Below are 17500 nucleotides of genomic sequence, written 5' to 3'. Positions count from 1 at the left end.
ATAAATAGCATTGTCAGCCACAGGAAAATGTTTAATAGAGCACGTTTAACACTATGCTTTTCAGTCGAATGGGGCATGACGGAAGACTGGCGACCATGTTTTGACCTTAAATTTGTGTTGTTGTCTCAGGGAACTTGCTCCTTTTCCAGTGACAACTGGATTTTTTTACCTTGTTTTCTAGGCTTTTACATTTTATAGTTGGCTGCTCATGGCTATGAACCCTTCAACTCCCAAGTTCTGATTGCTAATCCTCCCTTCTAGCTGCCATGCATTTCCTTGTAAATTTATTTAGATTTGAGAATTTGGTGTTAGATCAATATGGCAACTTCCACCTGATAGATTCGAGTATTCTCATTACGTGATTGTTGGATACTGTATAGATATCAAAGGGAGAAGTTACATGTCAATCTCTTTCAGGAGTTGAAGGGTTAAGGGTGGGTTAGTTCTGGAAACAACACTGTTATGTTACTGCCAAAACCAAAACTTTTACAACACCTTACTCAACTGGTAATTTTGGTAAAAATTAAGGATTGTGCTTCACCATAAAGACTGCCCAGCTGGCACCAGGAGTAACTTTATTATCATTTATTTTTGCACGACTTTGATTTCGCGTATTTGGAATAAAAATATTTTGTGGGACTTAAAATTTGTCATTTTGATGAATCACCATTTTTCAAGGTAATTAAATTTCGCGAATCAAGTAACTGGTGCTCGTTTTTTAAACTTCCATTTCTGTATTTTATTTAACCATAACAGAATAAACCTCAAATGCAACAATGAACAATGTCAGCAACTTAGTCACATCTTTTGAAAGGGCTGATACAAGCAAGATAAGTCAGATGAAGAAGAAAAAGGGCATGCGTTGAACCGAAATTTGAGCCGTTCTACTCATATGTAAACTCCTAGCAGATGGAAAGCTTATTAAAGGATTTTATAAAGGTCTCTGAATTTTGCATCTTTAATTTTAGCGGCACCTTGTTTTTGGCAGGACTTTAATTTCCTGAATTTTTTTAAATCACGAAAATTGTGAAAATTAAGTCTCATGAAAAGAAGTGATAATAAGGTAGGAACACTACAACCAGTGAGATGCAACCTGTATTTTACCATGAATATGTTGTGACAAATTTTTAAAAAATTCTGTCAATCAGAGTGATAAAATCAATCCCACCTTTCAGAAGCTCAACAGTTTCTTGGGATATTCTGAATTTTGAGAAGTCCCCTGATTCAAGCTCTTTTCTTTTTGAATCTTCTTCCTGAGAATTCAAAGCGAAAAAGATTTAAAACCTATTGCAGCATACTAATAACTATTGAAATAAAATGTAATTGTGTAACATGCTACTTTCCTAAAATTTAGCCAATCAACTTGTTTTATTATTATTATTATTATTATTATTATTTTTTTTTTTTTTTTTTTGGCTGTCCAACCGGCAATTAAAGCATTAGGAATAATAAAACCAATATTGAAGGACATCATTTATTGCCCCATTTTAATGATCACAAGACAAGAAGGCTTCAAATACTGTGTCAACAATTGCGAATGGTTGATTAAAAGAAAAGGATTGTTTATTTTCTACCAATGTGGAAAACAAGGAGTAGGCTCCCAATTACAAAGAACTACAACAAAGCCTGTTGGTACTATCAAATATTTTCAGAGGATTTCCGAGTTAAGTTAAACCCTAAAGACATTTCTGAGGTAAATAATCTTGAATCATTGTTTAATTATAAATTGACGAGGGACTCAAGTTTTCTCAAATTTTGCAATGTTTCTTTAGTTATGTAATTTTTCATGAATCCTACTAAAATTGCAATTTGAGGTCAATTTTGCAAACTGCAACATCAAAGAATATTAGAAACCCAGACCAAATAATCAGTAACATAAGTACCTTGACTCTAGGATGCAATACTGACAGTGCTCTTGGTAGCTGGTGACTAACTAGTGAAGGAGACCTGGGGAATAAGACACATGTATTTATTATGGACCATTTATTGCCACAAAGTCTCTTTAAATAGTTATGTAACTATACAGTGTACATGGTAAAAATTTAGCAGTTAGCCTTCAGTCTGGCTCTCCTCCTGTAGTTTCATTGACATAAAAAACCAAAGACTAATATTCTTCTTTTAATGTATAAAAAGAATCTCAAGAATCTCCAAAAGTAACCCTGAGAAAGTGGACTTGTTTTGCATAATTACATGTAAATACAAAATTGATAAAAAAAAAAAAAAAAATGTCAGAGATTATTTTGCTCCCACATTTCAGTTAGAGAGTAAAGATTTTAATTCATAGTATACAAAACAAAGTTTTTGGTAATCCTGTCACGAGCAAGCTCACAATTAGTCTTTTCACCCGTAAGAGTGGCTAACACCTACACGTGTAATTTCTCCTTCTATAAAACCCCTGAATCAGGACTAAGACTACAGAAATAATGGAGATGATCACTTTTCAACTTAAGAAGCTTTGACAGTAACTTTCCAACTAACTAGCCACGTGGCTAGTGACATCTTAGATGTTACAACAATTTCAGTTTGTTTACAAGCCAAACTGGCTAGCAGAAATAAAAAACCACCAGCCAAACCTGAATTTCTACTAGTCTGTGGCTAGTGGGCTAACATTAGTGTCAAGCCCTGTTATGATTGTTAAACAAATTCTCCTTGTCCGCACCTTACTTAATGTATAGAGAACAGTATGGAGAATATGCATACTGATGTTAGGGCTAACTGAGCTGGTGTTCTACCTTTTGGTTAAAGAGTAGAAGGTTCTTAAACTGCTCTTTGGTGGATAATTCCTCATTCTCATTAACAGCAACATGCTGGCTCTCCTCAGTGAACCAGACATTGTGGATTTTCACAGCCTTTTGGAGGATCTCTTCAACATAAACAGAAAATTGTCATATCAATAACTACAATATTTAAATAACATATTTTACATTCATTTGCTAATTTCATCTTTGCTTTAGTTGAATCATGTCCAGTCGTGGTTGAAATAAATTATATCCATTGATATATTGGTAAATAGTTGGTCCATAGTCAACATGTTATCAACTGATTGACGATGCACATAGTGTTAACACTTGCTGGGGGCCAACAAGGGAAAACCTGGAATAACTATCAATTAATATTTGTCATCTAAGGCTACTTGCCCTATGCATAATACCAGAGTAGGGCTGTGCTCTGGCAGTGCCCTGTGGTCCCTGGCACCTTACTTTTGCTCTTAGGCGACTCAGGAATCTTAGTTCTTTCATAAAAAGCATAATTTTGCTAGGCACCCTAGATTTCACAGTTTTAGAGCAATGGGCTTCCTTCAATTTTTCTTAGAGCACAGCCTTGCAGTGGATTTTGTTTTTCATTAACACCTATTAGATGTGATTCTATTCTACATGAGATGACTCAGTTAGCTGACATTTCACTACAGAAAAAAAAGACCTTTCTGAATCTAGTACTACTTCTTGCAGGGAGATATGATGTCTAAGGGACATAACACCATTGGGTTTTGTTATTCATATATCACCCTTAAGACAGCTCAGTTTTCATTGATGTTTAAATGCAAAAAATAAACCTCTCTGAATCCAAAGTTACTTCTTGCACAAGGATGTAGGTTAGATTTCTGCACAGCCCCAAACTACTGAAACACAAGGCCATAGTCCTAAAGGCAATTTATTATTTTTGCCATGTTTTCTTTATCCTAGGACTGTATGCATAATGAAGTGCAGAAATGTGCAGAAATCTTATCGAGTTATGAAGTAAATTCGTACAGTTCGAAGTTGATATCTTTAACTGTCTGCAAGGCACAAGGCTACAGCTATCTAAGTACCACCTTAATTCTAGGTCAATACCCACTGTACCCGAAGAAGGCTGGTTTGGCTAGCCGAAATATAGTGCTCCGTCTTAAACCTTATCTACGTTGTATTGGTCTTGCCTCTATATGCATGAAAAAAACGTACAACTTCCTACCATGTCTCGTTAAAGTAATGTAGTTAGGCATTCAATTACTTCTTACTCTAAATGAAAGTTTACAGAACGCTCCTCTGAACCTACGTACTGTCCAACATTTCAGTCAAACGCACATGGCCATGGGTTACCACGTGTTGACATTGCTGCATGTACTTACTGCTCCACTGTGCTAATCTGAACTGGATGGTAATTTCACAGGAAAAATCTGTGTCTCTCAGATTCTCCTCTTCGAACCACGATCAACACTAAATAATCTAGCTAGGCGAAGGGATCACGCTTATGCAATACATGACGAAATATTAAATCTGCCGGTAGGTCGCCATTTTGACATCATACTGGCCGGTAGGGGGATCACAATATCTTTTAAAAGTAAAAAATCTCTCATTCAAGCAGTGCGGTAGTCATATGGAAAAGAAAACTCACCTCCAACACTTAGTCTGTTTATAAAATTCTTTTTTTCGTGGTTTTAAGTCTAACTTTTCTTACAACCAAAATATCGCGTACACGCAGAAAGCATGTAGGAGGTCAGGGTCTGGGACCGATATATGTTACGACGATTTGTCGGTAAAGTTCGGAAATTCCTGGACTGCGAGGAATGACCCTTCACAGTTTTGGTTAATCCACAGTTTCCGGGATAAATGTTAAGAATTAGCGTGGTTTTTGGTTAAAAATTTTTCTTCGATAAAGCAAAGAGTTACTTGCACGGACAAAGAGTTTTTTTTCTTCTTTCTTCTTTGAGAACTTTTTAGCAGCAAGCATCCTTTCGGTCTATTTCCGAAAATTTTACGAACTTAATGCTAGTTCCAGTCTATCGCAATTCAGTTTCCAAAACATGGAGGATTCTTGGGAGCTTGTGTCCGTGCCGTCTGAGATTCAACGCTCAACGATAAACAAAGAAGCCCCTGAGGAGAGCTCCGAGATCTCGCAGGAAAATAATGACGACAGTAATAAGCCCAAGGTAAATAATTCAACGCGCATTATGCACTCATGTTTTTAAAAGGTCAAATTCGGGAACTCAAAATTTGTCTTCAGCTCTCGAACCACGGCAAGTTCGACCCCTGACATGACGCACACGCCAGAATTAGTGGACAATTTTTCGAGATGAGTTCGTGATAATCATTAATTATGTGGTAGATAATTACGTGCTGGCGTCAAAGAGAACCCTCCTACTGAAGCTGTTCTTCGTAACTGCACCCTGAAAGTTAGATCTGCGTCACAGCTGTTAATTAGGCTACCGTTCCTACAGAATAAGGAAGTGTTTAATTCAGTTAAGTGAAAAGCCAAAGCCAGTAAGTAATTTATCTTAAAAAAAATCGAAAGAAAGTAATAGCTTTATTTTCCGTTACGCAGACATTTGCAGAACTGTGTCAATATTTCATTTTCGATCTTTTTCCTTCAGACAGAGACGCTTTGATCGAGTCTGCTACTCTCTCTCTTTGATAACATAGAAACCTTTTGATCTCCAGATGATTATTCCGATCTCCACTATTTGTGATTTTGAACAATTTTTTCTTAAAAATCCTTTAAAGATAACATTCAGTATGGGCATTCATAGTACACAATTCTCTCAGCGTGCAAATAAAGACAATCCCGTGCTGGTCGATGCAGGTGCATGCAAATTCTCTTGCTTCAACTTTATTTATGCACAGAGGCCACATTCCATTTAAAGTGTTTTTTTTCTTTTTGCCTAATAAATATTTTTCATCGTCAGGAGTGATGTTAAGATCATGATTTGTTATTTCCTCCTCTAGCTCTGGCATACACATTTCCTTAAAAATTAGTTACAAGAATTTAATGTTAGATGAAGATGTTATTATCCAGCTGTAGCTGTTAAATATGCCTTTTCTTATTGGTCAGGCTTGTTGAATGATCTTTTGATTATTAAACACATTGGTTGAAAAAGTTTCATTTTAAGCATTCAAATAGTTAAGATGGGAATAATCACTGGTGTGTATCTGCATGCTGGGCAGATTTGTCATTTGATCAGCTTGAGTATCTGTTAAGAGGAAATTAACCTCTATTAATTTTCTTTGCTGCCATTTATTTTTCACTACAGTGATTTTGAGACTCTCCACTAGGAGTGAAAGATTTTCTTGATGGGATCTTTTAACCTTGATGGTTTTAATTTTTTTGCGTCTTGTAGAAAACTACAAGTGGAACACCAAAGCTCTGTGGATTTCTGAACAAGCTGGGTGGTAAAAAGACTTGTTATTACTTACAGCTAAATTATATCTTTTTGCTAATTATTATTGATGGGTACCATAAAAACTTGATCCCTCTCTAAAGATAGGGCCTTTTGTGATGCCTCATTTCCAAGTTGTAGTAAGTCTACTCACCAACTAGATTCCATGTTGCCATGTGTCTTTTCAGCAATAGATCACAGATGTTGTCAACATGTGGTAAGAAGAAATCAGTGGTAAGCAAGATGCAGCCAAGTGTGTCACTGATGTACTTGCAACAATTTGATATCTACTGCTATCTTTTACCGCACATACCCATGGCAACATGGAGTTTATTTGTTTTATATGATAAAAAAGCAGAATTTTGTTTTAAAAAGGGGATGCCATCTGTGAGTCATTTTCTAACAAAAGAGTGAGCACCAAATTAAAGCCTGTTTTGAAAACAATGTAAAGGTAGTGAATACCTTAACCATCTAACTCCAAAACATGATGAACATGTGGCTTCTCCTCGCTATTTCTAATAAGTTATCCCATATGAGAACAGAGAAGTTTATCAGTAAGAGGTTGATATTTTCATTTACATGTAGGACCAAATTCTTTTGTCCTATTTACAAGGAAAAGTATGGCAATATGTAGAGAGAATTAGTAATCAGATCTTAGGTCAATAAAATAGTTGAAGGCAAATCAAGAATAACTGTGAACAATCCTCTCCATTAATTCTCCTGTTTGTTCATTACATTGCAGCAAAGGGGATAAAAACGTGGAAAACAAGATGGTTTCTTTATGAGGAAAGGAAGTGCAGGTTGTATTATTTCCGTACTCCACAAGACAGTACACCTCTAGGGTAAGTAAAAATATTTCATTTGTCCTGTGAAGAATATTACACCTGATCTTCACTTCTTGAATTAGAGACACTGATGTAGCATCTATGGTGAACAGGCTTACAATTTACTTTAATTTAAAACCATTTAATGCCCAAGAAAGCCTTAGCTTCTAATTTTGCCTCACATATCACCCTTGAATCAAAAATTAAAGTTAGGAGAATAAATAAAATGATCACCAAATAACCCTTTCCCTCCCAGGAATGACCAAGACTTAATTTCTCTTTACATTATCAATACAATGTCAGCAGACGAGTGATGAGAATAAAGAAAATATCAACAGGAAGATTTTTAGTTGATCCAATACCAAATTCTCCAACCTCGCATGACAAGAATCGTATGGCAGACAGTAATGAGGATTACTAAATTAAATTAAATGAGATCTTGGGAGTGAAAGGTTAAGGATGCTCCTGATCATCAAACAAATTCTCCTTATAATCAGTGCTGGAGGAAATGCTAGAGAACAGTGTGGAGAATATGAAAACAGATGTTATGGGGTTAAGGGTTCAGAAATTTCTAGAAATTGCTAGAAATTTCCAGACCTTGTCAGAAAGCTAGAAATTCATTTTGCAAGGGTATGAACTAGTATGGCATGATATGATTTAAATCAGTGGTAAATTCCTGTGGTGGACTTTAACTGACTGTACAAATGAGCATGAATGTTGAAAGATTTTAGGATAACAATTTATTAACACAGATTAGCTTTTTATTCATTGAATTCTAAGGGCAGTTAATTAAATATGTTATGTTGTTGCATCACAATAACTACAAAAGAAAAATGTGCTGATGAGTACTACTATGTAACAAAATGTCATTGTGTAGTCTGGGAAGTGAAGTCCTGAAAAGGACTGTTCTTGGTTCGATCAACAACCTCAATGAACGTTATTGTCTGAGTCAAGTGAAGAGTTGTTATCAGGGGACTGATATAAGCCTGGTTGGTGTAAACTGCATGTATTATTCATAATCTTATTTTTTTTGTTTTGTTTTCAGCTTCATTGATCTGGCAAATGCATCTTTCACTTTTGAAGTTGAAGATGCTGATAGACTAACACAGTTTCAGATTTGGTAAGTAAATTTTTAAATACCGAATCAAAGATGATCTTTTAAATTTGCTGTTCTAATATGACATCTCTGTTTAATGTTCTATTACAGGACAATATATGCTTGAAACCTAGGAGGATTTTGATACAGTTTTGAATTTTTTTTTTTTTTTACCATATGTTTTTTGCTTTCATAGCACATCTGGAAGAATCTACCAGCTGCAGGCAAAAGATAAGCAGACTATGATGTTCTGGCTTCAGGAGCTTCAGGTACTGCTACCATATGGATTGTGTGGTCTGATGCATAAGTGCTTGAGTTAGTTTATGGGCCAAAATGAAGTAAATGCAAAGTATGAATCAATTTGATTAGTTTAACATCTTTTCACTCTGATTATTGGACTAATAATTAAAGGATTAGCTTCGGAAAATCTGTACAATACTCCATTCTACATTTGCTTGCTTGGTTGCCAAGCCTTTGAACAGGAGTCAGGCTCAGGCTGACCTCAAAAATGCCATGATACAAACATTGGTGCTTTTCAAATGTGAATTAGTTTGTTATCACACTAAATAGATATAAGCCTCTCTCCAAATCTAAGGTTTGGCAATTGGCAACTAAGTATAATTGTAAAATGGTCTTTTCAGTTCACCTGATAAAACCAGATTATCTAACTTGTAATACCCCCCACCGATGCAGTGCCACAGTTTCTTTTAAGAAACTCACCCTTTTTGTCTATTTAACTAGCTGCCTCACCTGAATGAAAGGTGGATGCAAAGGTTTTATTGCCAGGCTGGCAAATTCCTGCAACCCAGACAGACACAAACCTTATTCCAGGCGTGTACCTATCAACAATGATTGGACCAGTAAAAAAAAAAAAATAAAAAAGGTTTAGCGGAAAAGAACTGATTAATGACTGTGCAGAATCGCTGGAAATAATTGCTACCAAATTATTCAGAACTATTGTTTCAGTTGTATAACAGATTTGCAATATTTCTTACGAGCCTGCTTTTATTAGATTGACTGCTGACCATAAGAGCCTGCATGTTTCATTGTACAATATATTTTGTTATTATAGGGAAGAAGACTGGAGTACAGTAGAAAGAGAGCAAATGCAGTTGTTCAGAACAAAGGAGATATTTCAGCTCTAGGGGTAAGTTGTGATTCTACATAACCTGCTAGATATGAGTTATGAAAATTTGTTAATTATGAATATACACTTGAAGAAACAAAATAGTTGGGCTACAGTTGTGATAAGCCCACAGGTTTTTAGAGTTCAGGCAAAATGAATTAGGAAAAACAGGTAGCTGGGGTATTTTAAATTAGCCTAAAACAAATAAATGATAACAAAATCAAGCTTTTTATTTGAATTTTTCTAAACAGTGAAGACAGCCGAACAAAGATTATTTGCAGGGGTTTCATTCATTTTTTCAGCAGAAGGGCAACTGGTTCTCACAGGCAGGCAAAACTTTTTGAACTAAACTTCTTTATAAGATAAACCTTCCTCCAGATTGTTAAACCAGGTGGGCAAAACCGTCCTTACAACCGGTCAATATGGCCGGTGCCCGGCTCTTAATAAAACCCCTGTATTTGCTAGTTAACTTTCATCAGCACTTACAATAAACACCAATCTGAGCACCACAGTGTATTTTAGGCGCACTGGCCCTTCAATTATTTGCTGAAGGTAAGGTGAATCTTTGTTGAATAATCCCCTTAACTTTGTCTTGGTGATTTTTTAACAATGTTCATTGAACCTTAGGCAATTAATTGTTTTTAATTAGTATAAATGTTCAGGTGCTTTCAAATCTGGTGTAAATGCCATTAATCAATGTATCAATTGAGTGGATTACCTGTATCAAGATAAGCAACCATTTTTTGACAGGCTTAATTAATTTTATTAGAAAAAACGTCATGTCTTTTCTTTGAAAAGTGTTCTGCCAATCTTTTAGCATCTTTTGTGCCATTTACAATTGAATTTTTCTTCTATCGCATTTATCACTTCCTGGGAATCATCAACAAAATGTGGCAGCCACTTTGAAATTTATTGCTACAGTGCTATACAGTAGTCACCTAGAACAAGGCGATTATCGTGAAGTGATGCAACTCTTGACCAATCAGAGTGTGCACATCTCTACAATCACGATGTAAATTATATTTATAGTTTTTACCTCCAAATTTTATTTGATATCAATTGGATTTTTGTCTTCCTCTTACTTATAACAGCAGTCAACCTGTGGTTTATTAGCCGGCGAAGAAGAAGAAAGAGAAGTTGATCCAAAGAAAGGTGGACTCATCTAATATCTTCGTACAGTCGTACTATACAATACAATACAATACAATACAATACAATACAATACAATACAATACAATACAATACAATACAATACAATACAATACAAGCCTTTATTTCATCTCGAATTTAAAATAGCAAAAATAACATGCTAATATCTCCGAGAAAATAAATAAATAAATAAGAGAGCGACTGGACGAAGAGCTAACGCTCGAGACTTCAGCTTTTTAACTCTTTGCGGAGGCCAATTTACAATTTCAACTTAGTCAATAAAACCAAATTACCTTGTTACCCCCACCAACACAGTACCACAGTTTCTTTTGAAACTTATACCCCCGTTATTCGTATGTTACCAAAGTTTATTGTTGATGTCAATAGATCCAAATCCAGTGCAGATCATAGAGCCCGTTCCTGCACCAGAGTCTGTTGGTGAGGACGCTGCTGCCTTGAAAACACCATCACCTGGCATCCTCTCCAACTTTTCTTTCACAAATTTAAAGACAGAGATAAAGAACATAAGGTAATGGCTGAACTGATGTGATGGGGAGCTATTAAGCCCACGCTTTGAATCTTTTAAAATTCCACTCGCAAGGCTCAAAATACAATTTCCTGGCTGGTACCTTTTTAAAGTTGTATAGTCAAACCTATTCCAAACCTATTCAGTTTTGCTTTGACACAACCTTTATTTCGCAGGCGCAACAAATATTCATTCAGAAGAGATTTCTTAAGACATAAAACTGTAAAAGCGAACGATAAAATCCGACGTTTCGGAATAGTCATGACTCCATTATCAAGGAAAGTATGAACGATCATGCAAATTTCAGCATATAAAGCGTTTTTGGCGCGAATAATTAACATAGGAGGGTGCGAAGATCATAAAAAAATATTATAGAAATACTTTCGCACGAATTAATGGAGTCTGACTGCACGTTAACATTTGGCTTTAACGCTCTTATAAGAAGCTTTCCGTGCACTAAGCAGTCAAATTTGTTTCTGCATTTCTTAAGCACTTTGAAACGCTTTAGCAGGTCTTGGGGCATTGTCCCGTGCATGTTCTTATAGTGTTTGACAATGGCGGAGAATTGTTGTTTATGTCCTTTTACACGATTATGTAAATGTGCTCGTGTGAATTTGACTGCTTAGTGTACGAGATGCTTTTTATAAGAGCGTTAAAGGCAATTCTTAACGTACAGTCAGACTCCATTCGTGCGAAAGTATTTCTATAATATTTTTTTATGATCTTCGCACCCTCCTATGTTAATTTTTCGCGACAAAAACGCTTTATATGCTGCAATTTGTATGATCGTTCATATTTTCCTTGATAATGGAGTCATGACTATTCCGAAACGTCGGATTTTATCGTTCGTTTTTAAATTTTCATTTTGCCAATGATTTCAATAAATCCTTGTACCCTTCTAAAATTAGTATGTTTATCACGCTTTTATTGTATATGCAGCCAGGAACTGTAGGAAAACTGATAAAGACAAATTCAAAACCTGAACTTGAACTCAAAGCTCGGAATTAAATTCTTCTCTACACGGGTAAACAGTCTTATTTTTGACTGAACATTGTCTGTTCACCGGCCCTTACTTCAAGCTTCATGTAGATGGTCAATACTGTCTGTCACAGCTTGGAATGCTGTGGTAGGGCAGTATAAAATACAATTAACTTGAACTACACTCGCTGAGTACATACATTCCTCGTGTTCCGTACTTTTCAGATGCCTTACACTGCACATGCCTCCGTTACGCAGTTTGAAAGTCACGATATTTCAGGCAGGACTGAGGAGAAAATGCAAAAGAGATGTGAACATTATAATTTTTCTATCTCTAATCTGTAGGGTTTTCATTAAATGGTTAAAGATGGGAGCAACAGATGTAGAGGACAGGAATGAATGCAGGATGCCAAAATTCCCCTCTCCCTTTCCCCCCCCCCCCCCCCCCTTGCTTGCACCTTATGGTGCATTTATGCACCTTAACCCTATGAACATAAAACTCAATTGTTCCGGGTAACTTTTACGTCATTGATTAAAGACTATTTCTGTTTGTACCAGAGATGCAAAGAGGTCCTCGGTTCTTATATCGCAACCACAGCCTCCCCTCAACATCTCAGGGCCTTTATCTGGCACAGAATTATTACAACAAGTCCAGGCGCTGGAGGAATTGAACAACGGTGTTGGACAGTCAGCAACAGATGAGAAAATGGCTGACGAAAGCAAGAGGTAAAACCTGGATTAGTAGCGTTCATTATAGGTTCTCTCTTTACGTTCATTCCATGGAAAAGCAGAAGTGTTCCATCAGCAATGAAAAGAACATTAAACTTAAACTCAGTTAATGCGATCTCTCTTGCTAAGTTGCTCCAAGAGACTTGCAGATGACCATGCGAGTGTGTTGAGTTTTTTTAGCATGTTGTTGACCAATTGTGCTATTAATTTATAGCAAGATACATCGTCTTGCCATCACTGACTTAAAATCAAAGGCTTTTGATAATTCTTATTAGTATAATTTTCAGAGCTGAGCAAAGAGTTTCCAGCAATCTGATTGGTCGAGCGGTTCCTTATATGACGCTATATAAACCGCTCCACGCGGTTTATGTAAAATGTTAAAATAAAATGTCAATAAATGTTTCTAAAATGTTATGATTTTAGACATTTCTCTGTTGTTCAGCTCTGAAATTATACTAAAACAATTATTCGCCTCAGGTTTGGTGAATATTGTCGAATAATCCCCTCGACTTCGTCTCGGGGATTATTCGACGATATTCGCCTCGCCTTTGGCGAATAATTGTTAATTATGAAAATCAGTTCATATGCGCCATTGACTATTTATTAAGGAATAAACCACATTTTCTATCGGTTTACTGGTGTAAAAACCCACTTGCGATGTTGGAAGACCACTCGAAAAGTTTGTGAATCAGTAGCTTCCGGTTCGTGTTTTTGTGTTTCTTATAACTGTCTTTCTTGACCGTTTTAATATGTTCACTCCTGCAATTTATTGCCAGCGTGAACCCCAAAGTAGCTGGTGCCTGGTTCTTTGTAAAAAAAACCGAGCATTTGTTGGATTTTACTAATTTTATTTTGTTGGATTTTACTTAGTCTGTTTAATTGTTCTACCTATAGTACATTCTCAAGTTACATTAAAGATGACAGCAATCACCAACAACAACAAGAAAATACAGAAGAGAAAACAAAACCGTTCAGGTGATGACACCAATACCAAATGTATAGAAGTTTTTTTAATTTCTTAAGAAAGTCTTGAAACACTTATTGTTTTTCTGTTCTACAAACCCTCTTTCTTAGGGGGTGGACAAATTTCAAAACCTTTGCGGAACGAGTTTATTCGCGTCAGAATAGAAGTAATTTTGATTCGATTTTTTTTAGTCCCGAACTTTCTTCTTTAGAGCAGTGAGCTTTAGGATCTGGTAAATCGACTGCAGAAAATACTCTATATCAAACAGACTTAAAAATAGTGGCCAAATTTAACTAGCATTTCTTCACATTCCCCTAGCATGGATTTCAAAACCGTAAAGCGAGGTCGTGAATACAAACCATGGTAACCAGAACGGTCAATTAGAGGAAAGAAATGACCTGAGAGAGCCAATGAGAACTCAAAATAAAACCAACAAAACTCCTTAAGCGCGGGAAAACGCGGCCGACCAAACTGTGATTTGTTTTAAGTTTTGCATCTGATTGGTTAAGAGAGAGATAGAGAAGTGCAAGTATTCTGGACCAATCACAGAGCGAAGTAAAGTAAAAACAATACTATCCCGAATTACTTTTGACACTCCACTGAGAATTGCTCTAAAAGGAAGCAGTAGTCGAGACAATAACGGAACATCATGATCTCAGCCATCAGACTCAGCTTTCCTGTTCATTTGAAACTGTCTTGTGTAATAAAATTAATTAATTTATTTATCTATTTATTTATTCTTTCAGTTCCACTTTTCTTAAGGCCGGAACACTTCGCAAGTGAGTACAACTAACGAAAGGCAGCTACAGTAAACCTGACTTTGTTAGCGTTAGTGAGCTGGACCCCTGGTCGAAAGGCCTGGCTTCGAGACCTGGCCTCAATAAGCTCGGACTGGATCATAATCGGGTATTTTACTCGAATACAAAATTTACCTCTAGCGTCATTGGTAACTGTGATATCAAAGTCCTCCGCGCTCCCGTTAATGTCTCACTTTACCTTGTACCTTAGTGTCAAATTGATCTTTGAAGGTTCACCGCAATTAAAAATATTACAGAAGGGAGAAAATTCAATCTTTGATAGTACGCAAACCCGTTCGCTCTAGTAGTTACCACTGCTAGCACAGCTGTGGAGGTTCTTCTTCAACGTATTATGTAACAATAGATTCCATTCTGCCTTGCTTCTGTTCGGTAACAGATTGCAGATGACCTCAGAAAGCTTATCATGTAAATTCCTGTAAATAAGATAACAAGAGACTAGCAACAATAAAATTCTCAAGAGTGGAATTTCTACCCTTAGAGCGATCGGGTGCTTCCACTAAGCGGGTTACAATGGAAGAAATCAAGCAAATTTTAATTGTGTTCTTTGTTTTTCCGCTCAGGAAATTTGCCGGCAATCGAACAACAGGTCAGTCTTGGGGAGGTGGAAGACCCTCATCTCGATGCTTGGCTCGATGCTTCGATTGTGAAAAGGTACATTTTCGTCTGAATTAAGTTTGGGAGATAATCAGGGTTAGTAACTTTTGAAACCAGGTTCTGGTATGCTAATAACAGCTATTGTTTACGTTCATTTTCACACCTCTTTACCCTTCTGTAACCTTTTGGGGGCGTTCGGGGAGGGAGTGTAGTGCAGAGCGAAACAGTGATGTCGGTCAGGGACGGGTAGCCAGTTTTAAGCATTAAATAAGTATAGTAATGTGGGCAGGAGAGTAGCGCAGAACGACGAACGGTTCGGACGAGCGCTACCGTCCAAGACCCCTCGTTTTTTTTAATTGTTATTATTTAACTTCGCAACATCAAAACGCCTCATTCCCTAACTTGAAACATTGAACAGGCTTCTGTGTACGGCGTTACCATTGTACCTCTCTTGAATCACCGAACGCCTGTGCAGACTCTGGAAGGGGATGTGTGAGGAATAAAATATTTTAGGGAAGTCTTTTCCTTGGGCTGGCGAGACGCAGTAGCCTAGTGGTGCGTGAAGTGGACTGCGGGTTGAGAGGACTGGGTTCGAGACCTTTCCGGGTTATTGCTTTGTGACCCTGGGCAAGAGACTTTACTCTCACAGCGTCTCTCTTCACCTTGGGGTTTAAATGTGAAACGGCTAACTGTCAGGAAAGCCTGGTGAAATGTGGGAGTAGGGGGGGTTGACCTTGCGATACGAGGGACTTTAAGCAAACCACGACGGCGACGGCAACGAGAACGTGGAAAAACAATAGATCTAATTGGCAGAACAATAGCCCAGCACGTGCGTTTTAAAACTTTGTACGTTTCTTAGCCGTCCTTTGCAAAACAACAACGTGAAATCACCAAAATTTCGTCGTCTGCGAAGCGAAACCGCGGCGGCAAATTATTTTAATTTACATTTGGAACTCAACGCTACTTTTATGCGTTATGTTGAGTTTGAGATCAGGGCGCCCTATGAGACGGTAAAACACATGCAGCCATTTTGGAAATTCTAACTAAAAGTAGAAACCCATTTTTTAATCGACGTCTTCTGTGGCGTTGCCGTCCTGACTGCTTAAAGTCCCTAGTTTGGCATCTCATGCAGGGGAGAGTAGTAATACTGCAAGAAACCTCATGCTGAGAAAACCGGGACAAGCCCCGGCTAAATGGGCCACTACGGTTGAGTACAAACTTTGCCTTGTTCTTTTTTGCTTGGGCCGATCTTAGGTTAGAAATAATTTTTTTTTCCTTTTGACTTCTGCAAATATTCTTTCTTTAGCTTCAAGACGCTCTTGCTGCTGCAGAAGAAAGCTTAAGGACAGCTCAGGAGTAAGTTAATCGTACTTGTAAGACATACAGGTTGGAATGAATTTCTCACTGCTGTGGACGTGTTTAGTTTCGAAAAAAATGGGAGGTTGCATCGCACTGTGATTCGTCAACAACTCGCGGCTTTTCCTCTAAACCAATCAGTTACAAGCTAAAACCATTTGCAACTTAGTCAATAGTGCTTTCCCGCGCTTTGGGTAGGTTGGTTCTACTTGGCAAATATAGGCGGCGAAAATACGAGCGACAAAAACCCCTAACTTGTCGAGCAACGTTGTTTCATTGCAAGTTTTTGGTTGATGTTTTGCGTTTCTCACCTTGCGTGATCAACTTATCGCGCAAAAAAAAAAAAAAACATTTGTAGCGGGTTGCAGAAAGTTGTTGCTAAAAGCAGAGCGCGGATCTATTTTGAGCAACTAATTTTGGCTTTGTTGCTCGTCTTTCATCAAACTCACAACTTTTCACGCAAGGTGAGGGTTTTTGTATCTCGTGTTTCGCCGCCTTATTTGTTAGCTGCTTTTACACGTGGTTTACGCATGTTCAGTTTACCTCTGAGACCCCAGATGCGCTCCTTCCCTTCTCTCAATGTCGGTTTGCAAGATTGCACATAGTGTTCAGCGGTCCTAGTATTTCATTAGGGACCTTAAGCAACCACGACGGCGACGGTAACGAGGACGTGGAAAAACAAGAGATCTAATTGGCAGAATAATAGCTCAGCACGTGCATTTTGAAACTTTGTACATTTCTTAGCCGTCCTATGCAAAACAGCAACGTGAAATCCTCAATATTTGCGTCGTCTGCGAACCGAAACCGCGACGGCAAATTATTTTAATTTCTATTTGGAACTCAACGCTGCTTTTATACGTCATGCTGAAGTTGAGCTGTGGCGTCGTATGCGACAGTAAGCTCCTGCAGCCATTTTTAAAATTCTAACTAAGAGTAGAAATTCATTTTTTAATGGAGTCTTCCTTGGCGTTGCCGTCCTGACTGCTTGAGGTCCCTTATTGTCTAACATAGTGAATACATTTCGTAACCCATCAATCCTTTAAGTTCAATCCTATTTATTAATACTTGTTATTGTAACCTTGTAGCGAGGTACAAATTAGACAAGACGTGATCGAAAGTCTTCATGAGCATCTCAGGTAATGTCAGTTGCGAGCTGAGGTATTTTTGTGAGAATAAATGAAGGGAAGCAATTGAAAGGCGTCAGTGGAAA

The 17500-nt window shown here is 37.4% G+C and overlaps 2 protein-coding genes across 2 annotated transcripts in view; one reads left to right on the top strand and one right to left on the bottom strand.

Moving 5' to 3' along the window:
• The window catches only part of LOC111341011 (nucleolar RNA helicase 2), a 23583-nt gene extending 19052 nt beyond the window's left edge, over positions 1-4531 (bottom strand). The window contains exons 1-4 of the mRNA XM_022947941.2: positions 4372-4531; positions 2733-2863; positions 1884-1947; positions 1169-1253 (exon numbers count right to left, since the gene is read on the bottom strand). Of these exons, the coding sequence (XP_022803676.2) occupies positions 1169-1253; positions 1884-1947; positions 2733-2833 (250 nt within the window). The 5' untranslated portion in view covers positions 2834-2863; positions 4372-4531. The remainder of the gene's footprint in view (positions 1-1168; positions 1254-1883; positions 1948-2732; positions 2864-4371) is intronic.
• A 223-nt stretch (positions 4532-4754) lies between these two features.
• Positions 4755-17500, top strand: part of LOC111341008 (TBC1 domain family member 2B) — a 28096-nt gene continuing 15350 nt past the window's right edge. Inside the window, exons 1-14 of the mRNA XM_088748612.1 lie at positions 4755-4906; positions 6092-6143; positions 6873-6972; positions 8000-8074; positions 8247-8319; positions 9123-9197; positions 10268-10328; positions 10713-10854; positions 12388-12555; positions 13453-13533; positions 14269-14301; positions 14901-14991; positions 16241-16290; positions 17376-17426. Of these exons, the coding sequence (XP_088604738.1) occupies positions 4781-4906; positions 6092-6143; positions 6873-6972; positions 8000-8074; positions 8247-8319; positions 9123-9197; positions 10268-10328; positions 10713-10854; positions 12388-12555; positions 13453-13533; positions 14269-14301; positions 14901-14991; positions 16241-16290; positions 17376-17426 (1178 nt within the window). The 5' untranslated portion in view covers positions 4755-4780. The remainder of the gene's footprint in view (positions 4907-6091; positions 6144-6872; positions 6973-7999; positions 8075-8246; positions 8320-9122; positions 9198-10267; positions 10329-10712; positions 10855-12387; positions 12556-13452; positions 13534-14268; positions 14302-14900; positions 14992-16240; positions 16291-17375; positions 17427-17500) is intronic.

The sequence above is a fragment of the Stylophora pistillata genome, chromosome 2, assembly GCF_964205215.1.
Source record: "Stylophora pistillata chromosome 2, jaStyPist1.2, whole genome shotgun sequence".
NCBI lineage: Eukaryota > Metazoa > Cnidaria > Anthozoa > Scleractinia > Pocilloporidae > Stylophora > Stylophora pistillata.
Note: the sequence above shows the minus strand (reverse complement) of the source record. Positions and strands in the feature narration are given on the sequence as shown.